General features: G+C 31.5%; 5 protein-coding genes and 1 pseudogene across 6 annotated transcripts, besides 6 other annotated features; 4 read left to right on the forward strand and 2 right to left on the reverse strand.

The window, feature by feature from the left end:
* Positions 1-4617: part of a mobile genetic element that runs on past the window's edge.
* On the forward strand, positions 671-1426 carry TVAGG3_0526290 (uncharacterized protein; the record flags this gene model as incomplete). Its single annotated transcript, XM_051237448.1, has 1 exon — positions 671-1426. One exon carries the CDS (start codon positions 671-673, stop codon positions 1424-1426), a length of 756 nt encoding a protein of 251 aa, XP_051095272.1.
* TVAGG3_0526300 (uncharacterized protein) lies at positions 1459-2127 on the forward strand (the record flags this gene model as incomplete). Its single annotated transcript, XM_051237449.1, has 1 exon — positions 1459-2127. The coding sequence occupies one exon, from the start codon at positions 1459-1461 to the stop codon at positions 2125-2127; it is 669 nt and encodes a 222-aa protein (XP_051095273.1).
* TVAGG3_0526310 (phage tail repeat-like family) lies at positions 3359-4414 on the forward strand (the record flags this gene model as incomplete). The annotated part of the gene is made up of 1 exon (XM_051237450.1): positions 3359-4414. The coding sequence occupies one exon, from the start codon at positions 3359-3361 to the stop codon at positions 4412-4414; it is 1056 nt and encodes a 351-aa protein (XP_051095274.1).
* A 6623-nt stretch (positions 4618-11240) lies between the features above and the next one.
* Positions 11241-11745: a mobile genetic element.
* Positions 11746-14174: 2429 nt separating this feature from the next.
* Positions 14175-14207: a mobile genetic element.
* A 93-nt stretch (positions 14208-14300) lies between these two features.
* TVAGG3_0526340 (spectrin binding) lies at positions 14301-14723 on the reverse strand (the record flags this gene model as incomplete). The annotated part of the gene is made up of 1 exon (XM_001300598.1): positions 14301-14723. One exon carries the CDS (start codon positions 14721-14723, stop codon positions 14301-14303), a length of 423 nt encoding a protein of 140 aa, XP_001300599.1.
* Positions 14724-16856: 2133 nt separating this feature from the next.
* Positions 16857-18134, reverse strand: TVAGG3_0526350 (spectrin binding; the record flags this gene model as incomplete). The annotated part of the gene is made up of 1 exon (XM_001300597.1): positions 16857-18134. The coding sequence occupies one exon, from the start codon at positions 18132-18134 to the stop codon at positions 16857-16859; it is 1278 nt and encodes a 425-aa protein (XP_001300598.1).
* Positions 18135-18478: 344 nt separating this feature from the next.
* Positions 18479-18592: a mobile genetic element.
* Positions 18593-18927: 335 nt separating this feature from the next.
* Positions 18928-19187: a mobile genetic element.
* Positions 19188-19517: 330 nt separating this feature from the next.
* Positions 19518-19591: a mobile genetic element.
* Positions 19592-21050: 1459 nt separating this feature from the next.
* Positions 21051-23514, forward strand: TVAGG3_0526390 (annotated as a pseudogene). The gene has a single exon. A coding segment is annotated over exon 1 (2464 nt).
* The last annotated feature ends 2001 nt before the right edge of the window (positions 23515-25515 follow it).

Below are 25515 nucleotides of genomic sequence, written 5' to 3' on the forward strand. Positions count from 1 at the left end.
ACAAGAAGAAGCAGAAGATTATTTAAAAAACTTTTTAATGTATAAAGAATTATATAATACAATCAAGAAGCAAGGATTAGAGGATAAAATTATTGATAAACAACGGGATGAATTATTTGAAAACACTTCTATTTCAAATTTTGATAGAGAATTTTTGCATTCACTCATTTTTCTAGATGATGCAGTGAAATCAAAACTAATAACAAACGAGAAATCATATTTTAATCAGTTATTAACTCAATGTCGACACATTCAGTGTTCATTCTTTATGGCTGTTCAATACTTCAAAGCATTAAGCACAAACATTAAATCAAATCTATCAACACTTTTCATTTTCAGTGGGTTTAGTCGTCAACAGTTGAACGTTATGCTTTATCAAGTGAATTTACCAATGAGCATTAATGAACTTTACACACAATATCAGCAATTAGGTGAACATGGAAAAATAATAGTTGATTTAAATAAAGGAGTGTTAAATTTGATTAACTTTTTATAATTAATTTTTATTTTTTATTTATAATTAAACATGACAGAAATAGCAAATCTTCTACAGGTTCCATTAAAACAAGGAACAAACAAAAAGGGTGCATATAATAGAACTATGAAAGTTCCTGATGGAATGAAAGAATTAGTTCATATTGTTGCTGGTCTTCAAAAAGATGTTAAACAAATGAGAAACGTTTTAACATTACCAGAAGCTCAAGCATATGCCAAACGTCAAGGTCCAAATTGGGAAGCACACGAAGCAGACATTACGGGTCCAAATGGAAAACCTGATGGTATAAATGAAGTTTTCGTTACTGATGGTCAAGGTAATATTAAAGTCATAAATGGTTACAAATTAACTATAACTGATTATCCTAAACGTAAAGCATATAATGAACGTTATCCTATGCAATTTGATGAAAATGGAAAAGCTGTTAAACAATACATTGGAGAAGGTGAAAATGGTCCAATTAATTCATACCGTTATAATCCATATTCTTATTTCAATGAAGAATTAAATGCTATTGAAGAGGGACCGGATGGATTACCACGATATTCTAACCAGTTTGATGGTCAATATGCAAATATTAGACCTGAAATTTCAGCTAAGAAATTCTTTAAAGTTGCTTTATTCGATCCAGTTTTCGCAAATGTTAAAGATGAACTTAAACAGCAATTCCAACCAATTATAGTAGCAAGAATTGCATCAGGTGCTTTATCTCAAGCATTCAAAGATTTAATTAAGAAACCATTATATCAGCAACGAGGTTTAACTTATGATTTAGTTAAGGAATCAGATAAAAGAAAATTTGAGAAATCAGATGATTATAAGAATGCAATTAATGAATATATTAGGTCTATTAATTACAATGAAACAGCTAAAAATCAACTTCAAGAACAAATACAGGGAATAATAGATTCAAAACTTCCAGCAAAATAAAAGTTTAAATATATTTTTTTATTCGAATATAAATGAGAAGACGTTTCACTAGTCAAAAGAACACTAACGCAAAAGCAGAGATTACGGTTGGTTATAACGTAAATGATGATAAATCACGAATTATTCAAAATGTTAAAGTTAATGTTAGCCCCGAATTAACAAGGTCAGCAACTCAACCAAATTTATTAACTCGTGACTTACCGAAAAAGGAGGAGGAGCAAAATAAAGAAGATGGAGACCCAATCATTTTATCTGAACCCGGTAAAGAACCTGTTGAAATTCCCACTTATCCAACATACCCCCCACCTCTTTCATCAAACATCGAGAACCCATATAAAATAGACATTAATTCTGAATTAATGAAAATTTACCGTGATATAATAATTAATAATTATGATTCAATAATAAATTTAATTGACCAATCCGGTTTAATTATTTTACCTTATGAATCATTAATTCACATTATCGCCATTCTTTGTGATGTTCAAGATTCAGACGTTAAGATTCAATTTTTCATAGATGATGAGGTTTCATGCTGCGGAACAGTTGCAAAAATAAATCCTATAAAGGATATTAGCACAATTAAGATATCAAAGAACGGAACAACAACTGAACTTCATTTAACATATAATGATATTTATAATAAAATAGTTGATGAATATAAAATATCACTTGAAAAATTCTTTGTTAAGGCTATTTAATATTCAAGCATTAACATTATCGAATAATAATCCTTTGAATCATAATCAATAATAATTGACCTTTCACCAGTTTCTATCGTTTGTTTTATTTCTTTTTGTTCCCCACTATCCGGATCGGTCATTGTAATTGTTTTTGTTATAGTATCAGCTTTATCTTTAACTTCAATCTTTTTTCCATCGGGATATTTAAACCAAAATTCCAAAAATTCGATATTGTCAATCTGTTCATATTTTAATCTATCAATTACATTTTTAATACCATCTGAAAATCTTATGAAATGGTCATTATATGGGTTTGATTGAACTAAATTTGAATGAAGTGAAATATAACCTGTTGATGAATATGACACTGACTCATATTTTCTGAAAACACTAAAATTTATAACATGAATGAATTTCTTATTCGTTGAATTTATGAATTCTTGAGGTAATCTTATTCTAGTTTTATTTATCACTGGAAAATAACGCTTTACCATATTTTTAATCGTAATAAAAAATGTCAATTATCAATATTATTTCGAATAATAACTGTGAATTAAATTTAACAGTTAGCGGAATTTATAATGTTACTCTCGTTTCTGTGAGTGGTAAATTTAATCCCATTCTTTTAGACCCTTCAGATTATATATCATTTATTAAAGATGACCTTGAAAAAACGTATGATATGTATATAAATAATGTGATAGCGAAATGGGATATTAACATGATTTTAAGTTATTTAAATGAATCATTTATCGTATGGTATGAAGAAAATTTTAAATCAAAACCTGATAAACTTTTTGAACTTGATGAAATAAATAACCTTATTAAATTTCCGCTGAAAATTAAATTTTGTACTCCTCATCTTCGTTCATTGTTGGGGATATTAAATTTTGAAAAAGATGTTGGGGATGTTTTGTATTCTGACACTGGTTCCAATTTCATTTTAATCAAATGTGATAAAGTTAATACCCCAATGAGATTTTCACACCAAACATTAGACCCTAACTCTTACCCATCAATACAAAACATTTTATCCATCAACTTAAACATATTTTCTTTATCATATCCGTTTCAATTATCCGGGAATTCATTTATTCTTCATTCAAAAGATTTATCAAATATTAAATTTAGAATAACTGACCTATTTGATTGTGATTTAGAATTTATGAATGAAATATTATGGCAATTTCAAATAGAGAAAATAGCTGATGAGATAACGGATTAAATATTTATTTTTAAATCGTAATAAATGATTAAACAACAGCAACCACAACAACTTAAGGCGCAAAGCACCCAGGTCCTTCAGACCATTACATACGCCATATATGCATATAATTCAAAGACGGCAGAACAAACGCAAAGGTTGAAATATGGAGATTTGGAGATAGTATTGAAAAATGACCGTTTCGAATTCGTTTGCAAAGGTGGTGCAGTGATATCAAATATAAAAGAAATTTTATTTATGAATTCAAAAATTAAAGGAATAACGGATGATATAACATCAATTCCACCAGAAGAACAGAGATATTACGCATTAAATGCATTTCCTACAGTTTTGAAGATTGGAAGATTTAATTTAAATGAGGAATTCATAGAAGGTTTCCTAAATGACATAATGAAGAAGGTAGATAAGGAATACGTGGATAGTGAGTTAATGAAGAAGGCAAATTTGGTTTATGTAGATGAAAAAGATAATGAAATTAAAGAAAAGGTTGAATGGTATCATGAATGGACATCGGAGACTTTTAAAGTTAAAGCTGATACAGGATGGGTTTCAGGATGTTTAGGCCTTAAAGCAGGTAAAACTTATGTAGATGAAAATTATGCAAAGAAGTCGGAAGTAAATGATGTGATTACAAGCATGAAAAATGAAATACTTCAAACATTATATCCTATAGGCTCTATTTATACATCAATGAATTCAACAAATCCAGCAACAGTTCTGGGTTTTGGTTCATGGAAGCAGATTGTAAACAAATTCTTATACTGTACTACTAATTCAAAACAAGCGGGTGGTTCAAAGAAAATTAAAGAAGCAAACCTTCCACCGCACACTCATACAGGAACGACAAACTTTTCTGGCGACCATAGACACTCATTAAGAGACCACCCATTATACAACTCTGACTATGAAGCTGGTTATGATGTTTTATCTCCAGCTTATAACGATTCAACAAAAAAGACTTTTCGACAAACTGAACCAGGAGGAAATCATGTCCATACTTTCACAACAAATCCAACAGGCTTGGGTAAAGATTACATGCCACCATTTGTGACTGTATTTGCATGGTACCGAATGAACTAAATATATTTTATGTCTGTAATTAATTAGGTAATGAAGTAGCGGATGAACTGCAGAAATATATTTTATCGTTAATGTTTTCAGGTTATTCAATAATTAATTATTTTTGAAGAACTGAAGGTGTCACTACGTCACCATGTCACCAGGTTAATTAACTTCTTTAAAAAATGATGACAACATGACATTTTGACAACATTCCCGGAAATATATTTTATCGTTAATGGTTTTAGGTTATTCAATAATGAATTATTTTTGAATAACTGAAGGTGTCACTACGTCACCATGTCACCAGGTTAATTAACTTCTCTTAATTATTCAAAAATGTAAGACATAAATGCCTTCCTCCTTTCGTAACTGTTGTCTAAATGTCATGTTGTCATCATTTTTAAGAGAAGTTAATTAACCAGGTGACACATGGTGACGTAGTGACACCTTCAGTTATTCAAAAATAAATTTTCTTATCATTCAAATTAACTAAAGATGAACTTAATAAAATGATGATAAAATAACTGATAACAAAATTTTATTTTATATAAATGAATACCCCACAAGCTCAAAATTTACCACGAATCATAACAAGGGAGGAAATGATAAAAATGATGCAAGAACAAATTAAAAACAACAAACCACGAAACCGAGAAGATGCGGTTATGCAGTAATGATGGAAAGAAGAACCCAGAAGGGTTCGGCGTCTCGAAGAGATGTTGTCGAAGAGGAAAAAAATTAAATTTGGATTGAGTTTAAAAATTCATCTTTTTAAATTCATCTTGTCCAATCAATTTATTTATTCTATTAAATTCTTTTATTTTTGCTTCACTCAGTTTAGGATTGAACGGTAAGTTTCTATTTTTTCGATTATTTCTTTCCTCTCTTTATCGTTTTCAATTACTTTAGTTTTATGGGCATCAGCCCCGCCGCATTGCAGCTTCTTTTTGTAATAGCATATTTTTGATTTAATTCTTTTAGTTTCTTTTTATATTCATCGTCTGGACTCTGAATCTTAATTGAATCAAGACTCTTGGGCTTTGTTGTCACTCATTTCTTACGAAATAAAAAATTAAATATTATTTAAATATAATGGAGTAATAAAATAAATCGGAATTTCTATTAATTTATTGTTAACCTCAACTAATGCATTGCCGTTAATATATCTAACAAATCAGCTATTGTGTCAAATCTTCGTCTTCTTTTTGTCATTGATTTATCAGTTTTTCCATAATCGAGATGAATCAAAACTTTATCCCCTTGTTTAAAATTCATGAGCCCAAATTAATTTGTTCACGTTTAACATCATTTAACCTTTCCATTTGCTTTCTAATATATTCCATTCTTTTGAAATATCATTTTTCATTTCCACTGGTTTTCATGTTATAGTTCTATGCCATGTATTATTGTAATAATAACTAACTGCTGTATGATGGAGTCATGATTTCCATCCCAGTATATTGACCGTTAACCCCTAACGCATCTCTAAGAGTTCTCATTACCGCATCAACTATTTGTTATGAAACGTATTATGAGAAGATGAGAAGTAAAAATTAATTTGTGGGAAATAATGAGCCATAGTTGCCTGAAATCCTTTATCACCATCACCCCTTATATTATCTACTCTTTCATGATCTAGTAAGTATTGAATAGCTCTTCTTATTTCCTGTTCTGTTTTCCCTTTCACCGGAATGCAATATAAATATCTAGTGTTAATGTTAATGGCAAATAAATAAGTAACGTTTCCTTTTGAATATTCCAGATGATCGATTTCTTGATATGGATATGGAGCAAATGAAGGGCGACTAAATTTTTCCTTTAACGGTTGAATTTCGGGTCAATTGGTTTATTTAATATCTTGAAATCCTTTTAAAATCTTTTTGCTTCTTTAATGTTTGAAATGGATATAATAAAGTGAATGATGAAGGATTAACTGAAGGAGGAGGAGGTACTGTCGTTGGAGGTTTTGGTGTCAAGTGGTTTAATTTATCTGCTTTGATTTGGATGATGAAGTTTTGGATTTCATTCCCCCTTCATAATTTCTGGATGTATTCTATTCATTTGTTTTAAATATGCTGTATATAAGGTTTGATATACTTTCCCGCTTCGAGTTTATGTTGAAGGATGAATTCCAAAAGTTGATCTTCATTTAAAAAGTCGGGCTGAATATGATTTAACTAATGAATCATAAATTAAAGCTTGTGCTTCATTTATGGTCTGAAGGATCCGGCGTTTTGCACCTTTTGTTTTTGTTTCCTTTGGTTTTTGCGGCTCATGATTATATAATTTATATATTCATCATATTCTTCTTCTGTTAATACTTTATTTTGAAATCTTTCAATTGTTTAAGTTGTGATTTAGTTTTTTCCTTTGTATATTCATTATTTTTAATTTTGTCTTTAATTTTAGAAATTATTTTATCATGATATTTCAAAATTTCATTTTATAATATGGATAATAATAATCCATATATCACCCGTTATATTGTTATTATGTTTTTGGAGATATGATTTTAATTCATAATAATTAAGAAAATTTTGATTAAGTACTAAATCATAAATTAAATTTTTTAAATCTGTGTTATCCATTTATATAAAAATAAAATAAATGTTTAAGGGTGCCCATCATTCAACGGTTCCTTTTGTCTCTTCTGTGGCATTTCATTAAATAAATGGCATACAACATCCATTTTCACAACATACAGCCTTAGTGTGTGCTCCTGTTAATGCAGTCTTACCGATTGTTAAGCGAGTCATTGACCCGTTTTTAAGTTGTAAATTAATATTCTGACCATCGAAAATAACTTTATCATTTATTATATCCAAATAATTTTAGGTGTTAATTGTTTATTTTGTCGTAAACTAACACCTTTCATTTTTTGTGCAATCTTTTTAAAATCACTTCCATCAATTGAACCGTTGAATGATGTATAACACTTAGGGCATAAAGCAACCATGTTATCGCCTTGTTTCTCAATTGCTAAACCCAATAACTTCTTCTCATGTGCTTTTTCTTCAGCTTTATTCTTTAATTTAGGTTTAAATTTCTCATCAAAACAGAAGAAATCAAATGGTGCGAATTTGAAATGTTTTTATCATAAAATTGTTTATCGGTACAAATTGCTTGAAATGCTTGAGTGTTAGGAAGATTTGGGTTGCCAGCGATTGCCCAATAAGATGAATCAGTATCACCTTCAATGAAATGAAACGATTAACATCCATGCATTTATACATAAAATCATAAATGAAAAATAAATACCAGTATTTTGCGTTATCTAAAGTGAAGAATGCCTTGTAAACATGTATCACATCTATAAATCTATCTTTAAGCATCACTTGATATGTTATCTTCACCTATTTCTCTTATGTTTTTAAACTTATTTGGATACATGCAACGCGTGCTTCTGTGCATTCATTATTTTAGTCTTTGCGTAATTTTGTGTATTCATTGCATCGTAACCATATGATCCATAAGTGAAATCTTGCAAAATAAACTTTTTCCTTTATTTCCTTCTAATTCAGCCTTTTGTCTTTCGTTCATAAATTTGTTCGCAAATTCATTAAAGCAAGTGTTTTTATAAATGTTAAAATTGATTGAATATCATCGATGATAAAATGAATATCTGTCGATTAGATACCAAAGATAATAAGAAGAAAATGGTTGATATTGGTTGTGTGTTGATGCTAACTGAGTTAATTTCCTCTGTTTCTGGTCAACTGGTAGATTGTTTGATTTCATGTAATTATACATAAAACTGCCAATTGTTTTTTCATCTGTGATAATATCTAAGTTTTCTTATTATCGGTAAAAGTTTATGTAATATTAATGTATTTTTCATCAATGTGACCCTTATACTTCAGCCACGAATAAAGTATTTTTCTTCTTAATTATTCCCAGTGCTTTTGCTTTCTTTGTTGCTGTATCACAAATGATAACACCATTCAATCTTCCCGGCATATACATTTTATGGTCAGTATATTGAATGAAATCATGAGGATTAGATGAAACTGATGAAGGATATAATGAATTAAAATCAACACCAACGAAATGAGTCATGATGTTGGAAGTGTCCTCATTTGATACAGTTTTAGTTTTCTGGATTATATGAAAGTTTATTAATGTGCGTGATTCCTTTAAGATTATACTCTATGTTGAACATTTGATAAACCACCAGTAATTCCATTACGGAGAATGTGATAAGCTTCAACTGAATCTAAAGTCATTGGTAAATTATTTTTTAATGCGTAATTTCTTAAATTGATTCTTAAACGTTGAACATCTTCATCTTTATTTTGATTCACGACATTGCAATAACAACACATTAACCGACAATTTTCTTTGGTATGCGGTTTTTTCATTATCGATTTCTATCCAATGTTGGTTTATTTGCATATGTAAAAGCTTTACACACATTTTGCATTTAGATGAAAGGATTAAATCGTGATAGTATTGAAAATCATCCATTGAAACATTATTTTAGTATCTCTTTCTGCTTTTTCATCTTGTTTCTTATATGATTCAATTTTATATTTCCAATACTTTTTCGTTAATTCAAAACTTGATTCTATCTCTTCCTCAGGATATTTTTCATTAGGATTAAAGTCTTTATATGCTAAAGCGTAACGAATCATTGAAGCATTCGATGATAAAGAAAGATTATGAAGCATATCAATTTTATAAACAAATGTTTCTTCAATAATTTTATCGATTGGGTCAATCATAATTTCAACATCTTTATTGCAATAATGAATAAAATATTCTAATCTATTCTTAAATTTTTAGCATCATTGAGATATATTTGATATCACTATCTGATATAGTTTCTTGAGTTAATGCTGAATAAAATGAATCTTTCGTGAATGGTTCCTTCTTTATATAATTCTTCTTCGTAATTCTCCCATGTGATAAATTGATAAGGGAAAAAGGATTTAACACGTGATTTATTGTTTCCGAAATCTTGAGTGAATTGGTCTAATGTCCCACCCGCTTATAATTTCTGATGTCAATAAATCTCAATTCATATGGAGCGTTTGTTTTCTTTACAATGATTTGCTTAAATTGTGAAGATGAACCCAGCATTGATTTTATTTTCCATTTTGCAGTATTTAAATCACGAGAAGAATTAAATTTAAATCAAACTTTCCCGAATTAAAACTATGATATTCACTTTATTGAATTCCTCATCTAGAAGTTCTTTAATGCTTCTTCTGTTTTTCATTTAATGTATGGACAAAGTCCCGCCGTTGCGGCTTCATTAATTCATTGTATTGATCATATTTGATTTAGCAACTAATGAACAGGTTGAAAATAAAAATTCAATCCAGTCAGAAATAAGAATCACTCGAAGTTAAACAAAAATTCCTCGTATATGTTTTTATCATTTAATTTAACCGTTGATGATACCATGAATGGTTTTAAGTAAGCGTTCAAAGTTGCACACTCAGAAAGTTGTAATTCTTCTTTAGTCTCTAATGTTTCAAAGTCACAAAGTAATATAATATCTTGTCGGTTTATAATATTTCTGCAAATTGTGAGCTAAATAACCACTGATATATCTTCTGTTTCGTAATATGTGGTGCATATGGTTGCTGGGTCTTTTGCAATTGAACGTCTTGAATTAATCTTCCATTATTTTCTTTACATTTCTCACAATGCTTTTAAAAAATTTCGGTTTTTCCTTTCTGGATCATCACGGATAGAATAAACTTCTTCTTTACAATATGGAAACTTTATAGCCGGTGAGTGCTTCAACGTCTGTTATTCTGTCAGCGTGAAGTTTTCCACATGGACTCTGTGTTAATAAAATATTTACTGTTTCAAATTCTGGATCTATCATTATTGATTCCACTAATGGAAAGTCTACCTTATTTATGTCCACGCCTTCTGGTTGAGGATCACAATAATAGAAATCAATATTAACATTTAACATTCTCGCTAATCTCTCACTTTCTGATGAAATGTCAAACCCTTCATATGCATCTATTGCTTCATTTAAATAGCTTCTACGAGTTTTAGGATTAACACCATCAGGAATGTTATAGAAGCGTTTAAATAACCTTCTACCTTCTGCTCTAATTTGATTATCATTCATTTTAGCTGCTCCGTTTTTGTTCATTTATGTAAGAATAAAAAATTAAAAAATAAATAAAAATAAAATTTATTTTTTAAAGCCCATAAAATGAATTAAGAACACATAAATTTTTATCATCTGCGACGTGACGAATACATTTTAATTTACTCAAGAATGTATATCCTGACACATTAAATCTAATTCCTGTCTTATTTAATTTCACAACTTTGAAAAGGAATGTATGAATAGCTATAAAATGATGAGAAGATGTTTTATGGGTTGCTTCCATTTTTTCTGAAATAAATGAATAAATATAATGTTTATAAGTTTTCATATTTTTTATGTTCTTAATAACGAATGGTATAGACCTTTCAACTTCGTCTTCCTTCGGTGCTGTTCTTTCATATGAAACATTATTGGTATCTTCAATAATGAAACCACAATCACACAAAATTTTATAGGTTCCAATGGTTTCTTTTGATATTTTATCTAATAAATCAAAAACTTTATCAACACCTGTGCATTTATTTAAATAATAATTTGTGTAAATATCATGATCTTCTTTCTTAATCGTATTAGTTGCATATGTCACGTTTTTAAGAGCTTTTTTGAATTTTTCGGAATCTAAAGGTGGTGAAAGTAGGATACAGGGGTATTCTTCATTATCAATAAATTGTAACTTATGTTTACGAATAAATTTAGTACCTTCTTCTGAAAGTGTTTCGTCTATTTCACCATCTAATAAATTTTGTGTTGATTCTGAGACATAATTTTTATATCTTTCTTCATGAGATTTCTGTACTTCTGATTTTGAAGCTGGGATATTCATTAAACCCTCTACTTCATTTTCATTATATTTTCAACTTCTCTTAATTCCTTAATTTTTTCATCTATTTCATCTCTTATTTTTTCCAGTCTTTCAATTTCATCGTATTCATCATCTTTAATTCGTTCTTCATAATATTCGGGGAAAACATCAGGTTCTTTAGGTTTTTCTTCTTCAGATGTGGGATATAAGAAATTTATAACATCATCTTTATTCATTTTTCCATCATAATCTAAATCATTTAATAACTCGGCAAATTTTTTACAATTTCTTAAATAATATTTATCAACTTCATAACCCACCTCCTCTAATATATCCTTTATTTCCTCGTTTGTGAATCCTAATTTTTTAACGTTGTTAGTTTTGACGCTCATTTCATACAAAATAAAAAAATAAAATAATAAACATAACTAAGTTTTAATTTTTCGTAAGACATGAATTTCGAATTTCTTTGATTATGACTCCATTGATTCCATTCAAGATTTAAACAATGTTTAATTAATCGCGGAATATCTGACATCATCTATATATAGCTTCTTTTATAAAAGAATAAAAAATAAATTATTTTAAAATTAATGTTAATTTTTTAATGATTTATAAATAAATATATTTTAATGCATCGTCTATATATAGATGATTTAACAAAAAGAATAGAAGAGATTGAAGAAAGAATGAATCAAATAATTGATTTCATAAATTCAAATAATCATTAGTTTCTTAAAGTTCTATGTTGAACTCATCAAATTCTTCTTCATCATTATCATTACCTTTAGCGAGTTTATCTTTTGATAGTCTATCGTTTAATTTTTTTCTAAAATTTTACATGGATGATATTTAAACCCGTTAAATTCTTTTTCCTCAGTTTTAATCATTAATCTACAAAGAACTTTAGTGAGGTGGTTTTGTTGTTTAAACCATTTATCCGGAATTAATTCCCAAATTTTTGAATTTTCGATTAATTTACCATCAAATGCAAAAGCAATAGGTTTAATATTAAACTTACCTTTATAAAATAAACGTCTACTTGTTTAACCTGGGTGAGAATTGATTCACAGTCACGAATTTTGTTCCGTTCATTTCTTACGAATTAAAAAAATAAATTATTCAAAAATGTAAGACATAAATGCCTTCCTCCTTTCGTACCTGTTGTCTAAATGTCATGTTGTCATCATTTTTAAGAGAAGTTAATTAACCAGGTGACACATGGTGACGTAGTGACACCTTCAGTTATTCAAAAATGTATGATTCTTACGTTTACAAAAAAAGTCACTAAACCCTTCATATCCTACTACTGATCAAATTTCATTTTATTAAGATATTAAAGTTTTGGAATCGGTATTATTTTGAAAAATCACCTAAGTTATTTAATTAAAATGGTATTATTCAAATATTGAAATTTAAATATAATTTGATTTGCTTAATTTTTTAAATCTGTAAGTACAGTTTTGTTTGAAGTAACAAAAAAATGATATATGCAGTTAGCGAAGTAAATTTACTAATAATAAAAAAAGTTTGCTCTAAATCAATTAATTTAAACCTTTGGTAATGATAGAACATGCATAATATTTAAAATATGGATGAAATTCTTTGTATAAAGGTAAGTTGATGAGTTTTTTTCGAATCTGGGTTTAAAATATCTGAAGGTAAACAATTGATCTTAAGTGTTTATGCTGTATACCAAGAATTGCATTAGATTCATTGTGGACTATTTGTTCAAATCTTTCCCATTCAATCACAAGATACTGAATCTGATGGAAAATCATTATTACTGTGAAATTCGCATTGATATCATATGATGATCCATTGCCCGAGAAGTTCGGTGTATCCCAAGTATATGAGGAACACGTATGTTTTTCCCCAGATTTTGGATGAGGTATGGTGAAAATTGAGAACTTTTGTAAAGAAATTGAGAGATTTTGTAAAAAAATTGAGAGGAAAATCTGGTGAAAGAATCACAGATGTGGTGATACCAGAAGGTATGGGAATTGGATGAATACAGGATAGTATGCTCCTATATGAATAGTAGAAACATAATCCATTATCAAATCATCTGGGAAACAACTTTTTCTTCTCCAAAAATATTTTGAAAATGAAAAAATGAAAAAAAATTTATTACCATAAAAACCAGATTTTATTACCTCGGGGAACGTTTCCCAGCACTTTTCCACCAGAATCGGCCACCTTATATTTAGTATGAAATGAAACAAATTTAATCATATATGATATATCAAAATTTAATTCAATCAATTCATTATCTTTTATAAGAATTAATTAAAAACTGTGCAACCAGGCTGTGAATAATGCTTTCAATTTTTACTTCCCCATTTCATTTTTGAAACTTTTCCGAGTTGAAGGTGTCTAATCATGATCAGAGAAGAACTGCGTGAAGGGAATGCAACATTGCAAGATGAATTTCCATCATGGACTACTTTTGTTAGATATTCTCAAATGATTACAATCTGGTATCTGATTCCTAACAATTTAATCAAATATCTCTATACAATCTCAACTTATAATTTAGTTTCCTATCTAATTTATCCATATCTATTTAATGAAATGTTTTATCATACAGAATATTTGAAAATTCTTTGATTTTTCAAGTATTTCCAGATATTCTTCAAAGAACATGCTGTAAAAATGATAATCTTACACTGTATTTTTGAAGAAATGATTAATTATTAACAAATACTCCGTTTTGATGATTTTTCACAAATCATTTTAAAAGACTTCCATTCCAACCACAGGATACTAAATCTGACGGAAATTCACTAAATTTGCATTGATACAATATTTTGAAAATCAAAAAATGAAAAAAAAATCCATAAAAACCAGAACCGGCCACTATACCTCATATGACTGTTATAGATATGTAGATATTATGAGAGCATGTCAGAAAGTGGTAAATGCACCCTTAATAAATAAGAGATGGATGCGTAAAAAACAATATGAAATACTAGCAATTCTTAAAATGAAGCATATGATCAAAATTTACAACTTAAAGAGAATTTTTAGTCTACAACCTTATTTTCGTCTGACCACATTTTTTCAACTTTTTGTACAACATAGAATTTACCTTTAGGCCATACGGGATGCTCTTGATAATACTGATATGTGTGGCCATTATTATCCTTCGCTTCTTTATCTGCCCCGGCAGTGATAAGATAATCAATAATAGGTTTACGATAACCCCTAATTGATGCCTTAATGAGTGCAGTTTCCCCATCATTATTCTTTGCTTCTTTATCTGCTCCAGCAGAAATAAGATATTTAACAACTTCAAGACGGCCATTTTCTGATGCACAAATGAGTGGAGTATATCCATCTTTATTCTTTGCTTCTTTATTCGCACCAATAGAGATAAGATATTCGACAACTTCAAGATGGCCTTTCTGTGATGCGATAAAGAGAGGAGTTTCTCCATTACTTTTCATCACCTCTTTATCTGCACCAACAGAAATCAGATATTTAACAACTTCGAGATGACCATTTTCTGATGCACAAATGATTGGGTTATTTCCATTATTCGTCTTCACTTCTTTATCTAACCCAATAGAAATAAGATATTTAACAACATCGAGATGATCATATAATGATGCATTATAAAGAAGAGAATGTCCATTTGCATCTTTTGATTCTTTATTTACCACAGCAGAAATAAGATATTTAACAACTTCAAGATGACCACTTAATGTTGCAATAATGAGGGAAGTGTTTCCATTATTATTTTTTGATTCTTTATCTGCTCCACTTGAGACAAGATATTTAACAACATCAAGATAACCTTTAGATGATGCAGAAATGAGTGGATTCCACCCATCATTATCCTTTGCTTCTTTGTCTACTCAGATAGAAATAAGATATTTGACAATATCAAGATGACCATTAAATGACGCAATAATAAGTGAAGTTAACACATCTTCAATCTTTACTTCTTTATCCGCTCCAACAGAAATAAGATGCTTAACAACTTCAAGATGACCATTCTGCTAGGGATGCGACGGTTTTACGCCATGACCGTTTAAAAATAGAATAATACGCCATTTTTGGGGCCGAATGGCGGGTACGAAGTAGCCGCCATTCGGCCGAATAACAAAACAATACAAAATTATCGCCGTCCTTTTTTTTCTTTCTTTCTCTTTTTTTTCCTCTCTCTTTCTTTTCTCTTTCCTCTTTTTACTCCTCTTTCTCTTTTCATCATTAAACGTAGAAAGATATATTAATATTATTTTAAAATTAAAAAAAAATAAAGAAAGTATAATAAGTAATTATTTAGTTATCGATATATATATGTAAAGTGATAATCTGAGGATAATCTGAGGAGGAGTCTGAGGATTAGACCGAGGAGTAGTTTGAGGAGTTTGATGATAATCTGAGGAGTTTGAGGAATAGTCTGAGGAGGAGTTTGAGGATAATCTGAGGAGTTGTCTGAGAAGTAGTTTCAGGAGTTGTCTGAGGATAATTTGAGGAGTTTGAGGAGTAGTCTGAGGAGTTTGAGGAGTAGTCTGAGGAGTTTGAGGAGTAGTCTGAGGAGTTTGAGGATAATCTGAGGAGTTTGAGGATAATCTGAGGAGTTTGAGGATAATCTGAGGAGTTTGAGGAATAGTCTGAGGAGTTTGAGGAGTTTGAGGATAATCTGAGGAGTTTGAGGAATAGTCTGAGGAGGAGTTTGAGGATAATCTGAGGAGTTGTCTGAGAAGTAGTTTCAGGAGTTGTCTGAGGATAATTTGAGGAGTTTGAGGAGTAGTCTGAGGAGTTTGAGGAGTAGTCTGAGGAGTTTGAGGAGTAGTCTGAGGAGTTTGAGGAGTAGTCTGAGGAGTTTGAGGATAATCTGAGGAGTTTGAGGATAATCTGAGGAGTTTGAGGATAATCTGAGGAGTTTGAGGAGTAGTCTGAGGAGTTTGAGGAGTAGTTTGAGGAGTAGTCTGAGGAGTTTGAGGATAATCTGAGGAGGAGTTTGAGGATAATCTGAGGAGGAGTTTGAGGAGGGGTCTAAGGAGTAGTCTGAGGATGATGAGTAATCTGATAAGGAGTAGTCTGAGGATGATCTGAGGATAACCTGATGACTAGTCTAGGAGTGGTCTAATAAAAATGTAAAATATTTTCAAAGAAAAAATTCTATGAATTTTATATTTTAATTCTTAGCATTATACTGAATAAAATAAACATAAATATCAAAATTTGAAATTGAACACGCCAAAAAATTGATAATCCACATTCAATATTTTGTAAGTGGCGTACATTTTGAATACTCGCCATACGCCTTGGAGTTCTCAATTTTGAATTCGCCTTTATTTGGGCGACCTCAGAAAAATACGCCATTAAGAAAATATTGTATGAGATTTTAAATTTGAACACGCTCTACCTTAAGGAATTAAATTTATTAAGATATATTTATATATAATAAACGATTACTTAAAAAAAGTATTTCATCGCTTATGTAAGTTTCAAAAAAATCACGAAAATAAAAAAATCAAGATTAAAATTTTATTTTTAATTTTTGAATTTCTCAAATGGCGAAATTTTTGGGCGAACAAAAAAAATGTACGCCCGGTCAAATGGCGTGTTTAACGCATCCCTACATTCTGCAATGCACAATCGAGTGAATTCCATCCATTATTATCCTTCGCATCTTTATCTGCTCCGATTGAGATAAGATATTTAACAATATCAAGGTGACCATTATATGATGCACGAATAAGTGGAGTATCACCATCTTGATTCTTCGCTTCTTTATCTGCTCCGATGGAGATAAGATATTTAACAAGATCAAGGTGACCATTAGAGGATGCAATAGTGAGAGAGGTATTTCCATTTTTATCCTTTGATTCTTTATCAAAATCATTTGAAATGAGAGTCTTAACCAAAGGGAGATTTCCTTTCGAAGATGCTTCTCTTAATATCATATTTCCAAATATAGATTTATTCTGGTCGACAATTTCTGCAAATGCAGCTGTTGTCATTGTTTGAAATCCTTTTTTTGAAATTTCATCAAGAATTTCAAATGCTTTTTTGCCGTCATTGGATTTTTTGTATTCTGCAAGTTTTGTTATAAAATTGTAACGACTCAATTTTTGATTTTGAGACCTAGATCGTAATAAGGAATCATGAAGAGATATTATGATGTTTTTGTAATTGATTTCATCACTTAAATCAATGAGTTTATTAACGATGCTTTCACTACAAAACTCGAAATGAACATTTTCAATTAAAGGAGAGAAAATTTCACTTACTTCTATGAGCGAAAGAACAAAATTTGCTAATGAATCTTCGTCATGTATTAATAATTTATCATTGATCACAATCTTTTGAAGAATGTCGAATCCGATCTTCTTCGAAATTGATTTTAGTTTGTTTTGATCGATTTCGAAGAAATGATTTGAAATAAAGTCACAACATTCGAGCAACTTGCTGCAATAATGGGGATATCTTGGCGAGATATCGAAATAAAATTCAAGTAACTGTAAACAATTATTTTTATCAAGTTCCATTTTGTCAATCACTTGAGTTTTATATAAATCGATTAGTTCTTTGATTTCAAGTTCGATTCCAATATGAAAAAGATCTTTCATAACAACATCGTCAAATTCAACCTTCGCTTTTTGATATTGCAATATTTCTCTTAAGACATTGTATGTATTATATGATTCGACATCAGCATTAGCATCAATTTTTGCAATTGTATTATCTGATAAATACTTCGTGTAGCATTTTTGTGAAATAGCAATTGCAAAGTATTTATTTATTGATAATTCAACATTGTTAATTAACAGCACTACCTTTTCTGATGTTCTACAATTATTAATTCTCTGAAGAATGGGATTATCCATCTGAATTGATCCCATCTTTCTTTTCCTAAAATTGCTGGATAATTTATGCTAAAAAATGGTCATTATGAAGCTCTTTGCTTTAGTGCTTGATTCTTAAAGATTGAAAAAGTAAGCAGCTTAAAATACGATTTTTAAAATTTCAAGAAAAGTAATTTTATAATTTTTGAAATCAATATTGCAAAATTACCTCAAAAAAATTTAAAAAACAAAAATCAAAACGATGATACAGAATTAATATTTAAATACAATTATTTTGCTCTACAACATCAACTTTTTATTCTCGATATTTTTTAAATAGACTATATTGAGTTAGGGCTGTACAAAATCGAGAAAAACATTGCCGTGCGGTAATATAGGGTCAAAAAAATCGCGCCTCAGCGGCTCCGCCGCCTCGGCACTATTAAGTGCGCATTATATTTAATATGTCCTTTTTTTCTTTTTTCTTCCTCTTCTTTCCTTCTCCTTCTCTTTTTACAACAACGTCGAAGATCTTCGAATTTGATTGTTGGAAAAGCATCTATTTCAGATAAAGGATGCCTTTCTCACAGTCAACATACGAGGGTCCTGGCTGAAACGTTCTCAAAAAGCCTGAGATGGTAATTCTCTAATCACTCATAGCTGGGCAGGTAGTCATTGCTGACAATACCTGTCTTCTTTATGCATGCACGCTTTCATGTATATGGGTTTACACTATCAATTCGCAAAGTTGTTCCGAATTCTTCCAAAATGGAAGGACCCGAAACAACTTTGCTTGTTAACGATACAGACGCATTACTTTGCATTGATACTGTGCTGAGTTGTGTAGAAAGTTTGATTAGAGTTGTTTTGTTCTGGTATCTCTCATCTTCTGATGAGAGAAATCAAAGCAACACAACTCTAATGAGTTTGTTTTCACTCATTTGTATGTAGGTTTTTAGTTCGATTGGAGCTGCTTCATAATGAGATCTCTCATCAATTGATGAGGGAGATCATAACAAAGCAGCTCTAATGTATATGCTCGTATTAACCGGGTTGTAATGCGTTGTAACGTCAGCTTGTAGTTCGTTTGGGGCCACTTCACATTGAGATGAGAAGAAATGATTAAAGGACTCTGAAAGGCTTTGGCCGTTGATGTTGTAATCGCATTACTTGGAACTAGCTGGATGCTAAGCTGTGTAGAATGTTCGATTAGAGCTGTTTTGATATGATTTTTCTCATCATAAGATTGGAGGAATCATAGCAAAACAACTCTAATGGGTTTACCATCATCTACTTGTATGTAGATGTTTGGGAAATTGTCTTGTTAATCGATTTTCGAGATGACTTTCAAATGCTATAATCAAATGACAAACAAGTCTAAGATTTCTCGACAATACATCAAATCATGATGTTTGTAAGTGCGATGAGATTAGAGTTTTTGAAGGAATGACAAGAGAAGTAGGGAAGCTCGGCATTCGCCGAGCAAATTAAAAATTAACGTATGGATTAAATTTTAAGAGGAATAAAAAAAAAAAAAAAAAAAAAAAAAAAAAGGGAGTGGGGCTTCCAGGCACTTCGTGCCTTCTAGCCCTGAGGATGAATGAGTATAATGAAGTTTTTTTTTCTTGGGGGATGGCTTCCAGGCACTTCGTGCCTTCTAGCCCCCGAAGATGTTTTGTCAAGACTTCTTCGTAAATGTTTTGTCAAGACTTCTTCGTAAATGTTTTGTCAAGACTTCTTCGTAAATGTTTTGTCAAGACTTCTTCGTAAATGTTTTGTCAAGATTTCATCGTAAATGTTTTGTCAAGACTTCTTCGTAAATGTTTTGTCAAGACTTCTTCGTAAATGTTTTGTCAAGACTTCTTCGTAAATGTTTTGTCAAGACTTCTTCGTAAAATCAGACAAAAATAATGTTTAGGGTAGAAGGTTAGATATAACCTCTTTTCTAACCTCTTTTCTACCCTCTTGAATTTGTCAAGACTTCTTCGTAAATGTTTTGTCAAGACTTCTTCGTAAATGTTTTGTCAAGACTTCTTCGTAAAATCAGACAAAAATAATGTTTTAGGGTAGAAGGTTAGATATAACCTCTTTTCTAACCTCTTTTCTACCCTCTTGAATTTGTCAAGATTTCTTCGTAAATGTTTTGTCAAGACTTCTTCGTAAATGTTTTGTCAAGACTTCTTCGTAAATGTTTTGTCAAGACTTCTTCGTAAAATCAGACAAAAATAATGTTTAGGGTAGAAGGTTAGATATAACTCTTTTCTAACCTCTTTTCTACCCTCTTGAATTTTCATGAAATTTACACCAAAAATATACTACTAGGGTCATTTACGAAGAAATCTCAACAAAGTCTTTACGATGAAATCTCAACAAAACATAGACAAGAAAGTTCATGAGAAATTAGATGAAGAAGTCTTAACAAAGTCTTTACGAAGAAATTCATGAAAATTCAAGAGGGTAGAAAAGAGGGTAGAAAAGAGGTTATATCTACCCTTCTACCCTAAACATTATTTTTGGGTCATTTACACTCATTTACGAAGAAATCTCAACAAAGTCTTTACGATGAAATCTCAACAAAACATAGACAAGAAAGTTCATGAGAAATTAGATGAAGAAGTCTTAACAAAGTCTTTACGAAGAAATTCATGAAAATTCAAGAGGGTAGAAAAGAGGGTAGAAAAGAGGTTATATCTACCCTTCTACCCTAAAATATATTTTTGGGTCATTTACACTCATTTACGAAGAAATCTCAACAAAGTCTTTACGAAGAAGTCACAATAAAGTCTTTACGAAGAAATTCATGAAAATTCAAGAGGGTAGAAATGAGGTTAGAAAAGAGGTTAGATATACCCTTCTACCCTAAAATATATTTTTGGGTCATTTACACTCATTTACGAAGAAATCTCAACAAAGTCTTTACGAAGAAGTCACAATAAAACATCTGTCAAAAACCGCTTTTTAACTTCACTTAAAATGCCACGTAAGCTACGTAAGAATATACGTAAGAGGAAGAGAGCATTGAAACATCCAATAGTAAGACTGACACCACAACAACAGTTGCAACAACAAATGCTGAATGACCCCACTATGTTGCAACAAATGTCAAGCAATCCTATGCTTTTAAACCGAGTTGTTGGTGCACAGAGTGGAGGTTTAAGAGCGGCACTTTTAGCGAAAATGGCAGGCTATGGTGGAGCTGCAGACGGAACAGCCTATAACCCTCAAAGTCAAATGAATTGAGTTCACTCAAAAATCAAATAAGATGTCAAAAAGTCAAACATAGACATACAGAAGCAAATAAGTGAAAACGAAAGAAACTAGAATATGACAGACACACAAAGAAACTCAATGAGTTAAACGTAGAGAAAAAGAAGAAGAAGAACAACTGAAAGAACTAAGTACAGAGGAAATATGCGAAAAAAGTGTCAGAAAAAGCAGCAGAAGTAGCAAAAATGGAACAAGATGTCATAAATTTTGAAAAACCATACTACTCAATATAAAATACTGAAAGATGAAGAGATAAAACAAAAAGCCCTGAAGAACATATGGATAGCGATGAGTATAAAAAAGAAGTTGAAGCAAATGTAAAGGCAGAAAAACTTTTACAGTTGCAAAACCAAAACCGTACAGTATGAAAACTTAGCACAAGAAAGTAAAAATAACGACGCGGCTATGCAAAAGGCAATGAAAAGCGCAGAATATATAAAAGCTAACAATGACTGGTTAGATGCCCAAGCCACGCTAAAGCAGCCCAACTCATAGGGTCAATAAGGACAAAATACAAGCGGATGAAGATAGTTCAAATGAAGCTTTAACAAATGCTGACTTTAAGAACGCTTTCGAAGCTCTTCATAGTAAGGTGAAACAAGTGAACGACTTCTCATCTGGAAAGAAACTGAAGTCTGAAGGTTTCGACAAAGAGTTAAAAGAAGTAGCACAAAATATGACGAAAATAACAGATGCAGCAACGAGACAGGCAGTTCAAAGTGCCTATGACGCCGTTAGAGCAACTGTTGTGAAAAGTCAAGAAAAGAGTTTACAACAGACCAAAACAGACCTAGTAAATGCTTTCTTAAGAACGAAAAGTCAGGTAGGACATTATGCTGCAGATGGAACATATGTGCCAGCTGGTGGAACTTATATACCACCAAACCCTCCAAGAGAAGCCCTGCACCAGGACTACCTAAAACATTTACATCGTCACATGGACACAGACACAGGCATGCACCAAAACCAACACAACAACCAACAGTTCAAAACCTGCACAACAACCAACAGTTCAAAACACTACACAACAACCACAGTTCAAAACCCTGCACACAACCACAAACAGAGCAAGGACATAAAGAAGTAGAGAACAAGGAAAACCAAGAATTCTTAAAAATGCTTAAAGAAGAGTGTGGTTTCCCAGATACTGTTGACTTTAGTGACAGATATAAAGAAGCTATTGGAAAGTTCAAGGATGGAAATACTGACCCGAACCTATTTAGCTTTATGGCTCAGCACCAAAACGGATATAATCTCAAACCTGGAAAATACAAGCTCGCTAAGGGATATGATTTAATAGCAATCATCCAAATGACATGGATGAATTTACTCCGAGATATTTTGATGTCAGAGCTAAATGACAATTCAACTTTCGTCATGAAACGCGTAAAAAATAGAGACGGAACGAAAGAACAAAAGCTTATGAATGCGGATGACGTAGATAGGGAAAATTGTTGAAAACGGTCTCGGAATATATGAAATAGCCAGATGAGGTACAAGAAACTCCACAGGAAGAAGTTCAGATACAACCAGACATGGAAGAAATAGTTCAGCAACAACAGCTAGAAGAGCCTGAAGGAAACGAACAAGTCACTCCTTTGGAAACTAACTTCACAGAACTAGATGAAGATTTGGAACAGCCGAAAAATCTTGACCCTCAACAAGAGCATGAGGTGAATATGGAATCTTTCCAAGAGTCTAAGAAATTCGGCTGACATAGTAGAAGAATATCGAAAAAATGTTTGCCGACATACAAAAGACTCCACACCAGATGAAAATATTCAGCATAGAATGGAAGTACTGAAAGAAAATGTACACAAATACAACAACCTTTACTTACGAGCATTTAACGTTCAATCTTCGGATGAACTCGGTGAAAATAAAAGGTTAAATTTCAAGAAAACATATAGAAATGAAACATTGTTTAAAGTTCATTCAGAAACCTAACCAAGATGGAAACAAACCTACTTTTGTTTCTGCAGACGATGGAACTACAATGAGATGGGGTCATAAAGCTAACCCGGATAGGTGGTTCATAAACTTACAACCACAATTCAAGAAGTTGTAGACGCAATGGAAGTCAATGGTGAACCAGATATAGCTGGTATTTTAAGCGCGGCTTTAATGCCATTGAAAGATATGAAACATGCAGATATTTTGGACCAGTATGAAATGAACATGGCTGATGGAAATATAACACTGACGTTCTAGAACATTTATCTCAAAGAACTACACAGAACATAAAGATGGTATATTTGGTGAAGAGTTTAGAAAGAAAGTTAGGGAGAGCGAAGGAAGAGAACCTATTGTACATGACCTTGCAAACGAAAGGTTTACAAAATGTCATAAAAACTTACTTTGCAGACAATGAACTGAGAAGGGATGAATATTTAAGAAAACTCAAATGGACAGTACCAGATGAAATGTTAGTATTGAAAACATGTTCCTTGACAAAACAAACCAACTACAGAAATAAACGACGCAAGACTGAAAGATTGGGTAGAAGCTTTCCCATTCACAAAAGATATAGTTGGTAACATGGAAAGAAAACCAGAATGGCTACAAAACATATATTTGGAAACGAGCATTTCCATATGGACAGCACTGTTTGAAGAGCTTGAACCGGAAACTCAGGAAAGAGTCATGCAAACAATACGCGAAGACCAAATACAGACTATGACAAACTCTTTCTAGGATATAGGTTACCTGAGATGGGCGACCAGAGCCCAAAGGCAAAAAGGGCATGGAAAATTTGCAACATACTAGATGAACATGAGGCAAAGATGCAACAACTTCAAGCAGAGGGCAATGAAGGAAAAGAAGAGTTAAAAACTCAGTCAGGAAGAAAGTAAAGCTTGGTCCACGCGGGTTCTATTATGACACATAAACCCAACTATTCTATATTTTTACCCATATGAAATGTACGCCGCTCAGAATATAACGCCAACAGTTTTGGATGCTATGAATGGAAATGTTTCGAATGGTATAACGAATGCGACAATGCCATTAGAAGGTCAGAAATAGTTCCTGGAACTTACGAATATACAACTGCTGTTTCTTATGGAAACGTAGGTGAGTTTGGAGAAGGTTCTTCAACAACAGTAGATATTGCTTGCGACAGGTTTCATATAATTTCTATTGACAACTCATTCTTATACGTGGAACAAGACATTGAAATAAAACCTTCTGCCAAGTTGTCTGACAAGAAAGGTTGCAATGGAATTTTCTATGTCGGATACCAATATGCTCCAGAAGTTTTTCATGGGATATAAGATATATTCTAACTCTGACTTAGTTCAAACAGTAAATGGGCAAACTATGAATGGTTCGCTTTGAGAAACTCAGTACAACCACAAGCTAGAGAACAAACAGACAGTATGCAACTATTGAGAAAATAAGAAGACTTGACCCTAACGTTCCAGGAGTTTATGTTGACCTTTCTGGACAAAATGCAGCAGCAGTAACCAAAGTAAAACTGAAACTTAGAGTTCCTTTGTCATCTTTCCTCATCTTCAGGTTTTTAAGATACTTGCCAAACTGGGCAGGAAAATTTCTATCGAACTTACTCCAAGCAAAAATAACTTAGTCATTGCACCAACACAAGACCCATTCACTCTTACAGAAGTAGTGGGAACAAATAAAATGTCATTCGCCGACTTTTGCAAAAACAAAGTTGACTTAGACTTTGGTTTCTCAAACCTCAACACTGAAGTAAACTATTATTTCAATGCTGCTGGAGATGCTTGGGACCAGTTAAGTTCACATGCGAAAATTGAATGCAAGAGAATAGAAAGCAGACTTGCAGTCTATATGTTGGACCCAGATATTTCAAATGCTTTAGCTGCCAAATATATTGCAGTTCCACTTATGTTCCCTATACACCAAATATCTGTCAAAGACTTTGCAGGTGAAGTTGGAAACCAAAGTGCTGACCCAGGTGCAGAAACAGATATTGCCTTCAACTGCAATGAAACATGCAGATACTATGTTTTGTACTGTTCAGACGAACTATAAATGACTATTCTTGTTTCTACAACCTGGTATTAAATATCATATAACATAGATGGCAATATTATCCAAGAGAAGAATATCTACAGTTGAGGATATGAGGTCATACAACTTGACATTAGATGCTATGAACTTTAACAACAACTTCACAACAACCATTAAC

The sequence above is a fragment of the Trichomonas vaginalis genome, chromosome II (assembly GCF_026262505.1).
Source record: "Trichomonas vaginalis G3 chromosome II, whole genome shotgun sequence".
Classification (NCBI taxonomy): Eukaryota; Parabasalia; order Trichomonadida; family Trichomonadidae; genus Trichomonas; species Trichomonas vaginalis.